The sequence below is a fragment of the Dipodomys ordii genome, unplaced genomic scaffold, assembly GCF_000151885.1.
Source record: "Dipodomys ordii isolate 6190 unplaced genomic scaffold, Dord_2.0 Scaffold36, whole genome shotgun sequence".
NCBI classification, from domain to species: Eukaryota; Metazoa; Chordata; class Mammalia; order Rodentia; family Heteromyidae; genus Dipodomys; species Dipodomys ordii.
In genome coordinates this window covers 1,444,766-1,447,576 of record NW_012267252.1, presented here as the reverse complement: position 1 = coordinate 1,447,576, position 2,811 = coordinate 1,444,766, and the positions used below count along the sequence as shown (strand labels likewise).

General features: G+C 49.5%; 1 protein-coding gene across 2 annotated transcripts in view; it reads left to right on the top strand.

Moving 5' to 3' along the window:
• Nucleotides 1-2,811, top strand: part of Slit1 (slit homolog 1 (Drosophila)) — a 148,537-nt gene that overhangs the window by 19,934 nt on the left and 125,792 nt on the right. For both annotated transcript variants that reach the window (XM_013017794.1, XM_013017795.1), the window contains exon 3: nt 1,125-1,196. In XM_013017794.1, coding sequence (XP_012873248.1) covers nt 1,125-1,196 — 72 coding nt within the window. The remainder of the gene's footprint in view (nt 1-1,124; nt 1,197-2,811) is intronic.

The window sequence follows — 2,811 nt, the reverse complement described above, 5'->3', positions numbered from 1 at the left end:
CTTCCTTCCTTCCTTCCTTCCTTCCTCTCTCCTGCTCTGCCATTAAAGGGAGCCCCGTAATGTATGCATTCTGACCTAGGAATGGTTCAAACCCAGGAGAGCAGGAAGAATAGCAATTTCTTTTTATTGTATAACACTGAGCCCCTGCCCATCTGGCTGGCTGGAAATGCAGCATCAGACATTCATAGGGTCCCTCCCACCCCCTACTCCAGGATAGTGCAATGTAATGGTCTTGGGCCTGTGTTCTTTCATACTGAGTCTAGAGTCCTGAGGACCTAGGGAGGAGTGGAGTAGTTTGTGGTCAGTGCCTGTTGAGATCAGAGGTGACCCTTTCCTTTTCCTGAGTCTGGAGAAGCCTCCTATCCTGGCATCCCCTGTGACCCCGAGAGCTTAAATAGAGAAAGAGAAGTATCTGATAGCAGTTCCTGCCCTTGCTCTGCCTCAGACCCATGCTAGGACATGAGGGTCACCTGCTTGAGATTGGAGAGTGAAAACACAGAAGAAAAAACCCTTTCAATATCTTAAACTTTATCATGTATTGGTAAAACACTTCCTCCATAGCTGGAGGAAGGCTTCAGAGTGAGTTGGTGGTGAGGAGATGCAGAGTCCTCTGGCACCAGGTAGCCTGTTGGCCCAGGACCCCAGTCTTCAGCAGATGGGGCCAGGCAGAATAAGGGTGCAGCAGAGAGGGGTTTGTTGCGTGTGTGGGCTCTGCCCTGTTGGCAAAGTCTTCCCTCCCTCCATACTGGCTGATGCTGTCTGCTTTGCACCTTGGGCACATGCCCTGGGCCAAAGGCGAGCCCTTTATAGCTACAGCCTTCCTGTAGCATGTCTTAGGGCATTGGCCCTTCAGGGCTTGTGGCTTCCAGGGGCCAGCTGGGGAGGGGCTGGTGGCACATCTTGCTGTCAGGCTGGTGCTGGGGTGGGGTGGGGCTGTGCTGGGGAATTTGCAGAGCTGTAAGGAAATGTGTCCACTCAGACTAGGACATGGGTCTGCATGAGGCCTGGCATGGCTCCGGTCTCACACTGGTGCCAGCTTTGTCCTGGCAGAGCCCTTCCCTCGTACCAGCTGTTTCCAGGTGTCCTGGTCCAAACCCCTGTGGCTGTTGTCTCTCCTTCTCCAGGCAGCTGATGGAGAACCAGATTGGGGCAGTGGAGCGGGGAGCGTTCGATGACATGAAGGAACTGGAGCGACTGTGAGTACTGGGGGGGGGGCGGAGGAAGGAGGAGGAGGAGGAGGAGGGGGGTATGGGCTTGGGAGGGCAAGGATGGCAGAGAGGGAATCTACCAGCCAAGCTGCTGACAGTGACAACTCGGGGGCATTCCTTGGGTTGCCCTGCCTGATGGATCTGGGGGCAGCTGCAGTGGTAGAAGAGGTTACGGGCACAGTGAATTGGTGGCAGAGAGAAAGCTGGAACGTGCACCCCTCCCTGCACCTCCTCATTTTGTGTAACTCTGTTTGTCCCTGAAAATACACGATGATTAAAATTCACACAAGTGAAGTAATTTCGTCTTGTGTTATTCCAAGACATAATCAGCAAGCATTGACGTGAATGAGTAAAACCAGTGAACCTTTGTTCATTGATTTGTGGACCTTTCTTCTTAATTTTATCTATCTATCTATCTATCTGTCTGTCTATCTATCTATCTATCTATCTATCTATCTATCTATCTATCTATCTATCTATCTATCTATCTGCCTACCTACCTACCTACCTATCTATTTTTCAGTTCTGAGGTTTGAACTAAGGGTCATTCACTTGTTAGGCTGGCAGTTTATCACTTAAGCCACATCTCCAGGACTTTTTGTGTGTGTGCCAGTCCTGGGGCTTGAACTTAGAGTGTGGGCACTGTCCCTGAGCATTTTTTTTCTCAAGGCTAGCACTCTGCCACTTGAGCTACACCTCTACTTCTGGCTTTTTGGTGGTTATTGCTAGTAGCATTTTGCAAATAACATTTTGCTATTCAGAAGAGGGAATTAGAACTCTAATCATCTTGCCTTCGGAGCCGAGGTTCTAATATCTCACCCTTCACTTTCATATAAAGGAAAATGAGATACTAAGTAAAGGGAAATGAATGTGCCTTCTTGTTAGCCTCTTTCAGCCTGGAAGAAATTCAGAATGCTCTTTCTTTTGTGTTCCTTACCCAGGCTGAAACTGAGCGATAAGCCCATAGCTAGGCCAGACGTTGAGCCTTGTGTTTGCTTTCTTTAAAAAGCTGAGAATAAAATACATATTAATGACCTGAAGGGCTCCGAGGGAATGAGTTGGACCTCACCCATCCTGGCTCAGCTCTCCAATGTCATGCTCTGGAGGAGGAGACAGGGACTGGCGTGGGGGAGATCTAGGCATCACTGCTACCACCAGCCCAGGCTTGGTAGGGTCATCTTTTTTGAATCATGCCTTCTCAGTGTAGATCTGGTTATCTCTGTCCTTTCCTCATTCCTTCCAGGGTGGGTCATCTTCCCAGTGGACACTTATCCCTGGAGGTGTCCAGTGCATGCTACTTAGGTCTTCTTGAGTAGCCAGTTCAGTGGTACCTTCTTGACTAGGGGTGATCAATTAATCATGAAACTTGGTTGAAATGGGAATCTGTGGAAAGCCACAGAGTGTAAATACTGAACTTTCATTTAAAATATGTTAAAACATGTAAATGTACATTTATTGATCCTTTCCCCAACCTTCCCTCCTTCCCCTCCCTCCTTCCCTTCCCTCCCTCCCTCCCTCCCTTCCTCCCTCCCTCCCTTCTTCCCTCCCTCCCTTCCTTCCTTCCTCCCTTCCTTCCTCCCTCCCTCCCTTCCTTCCTTCCTTC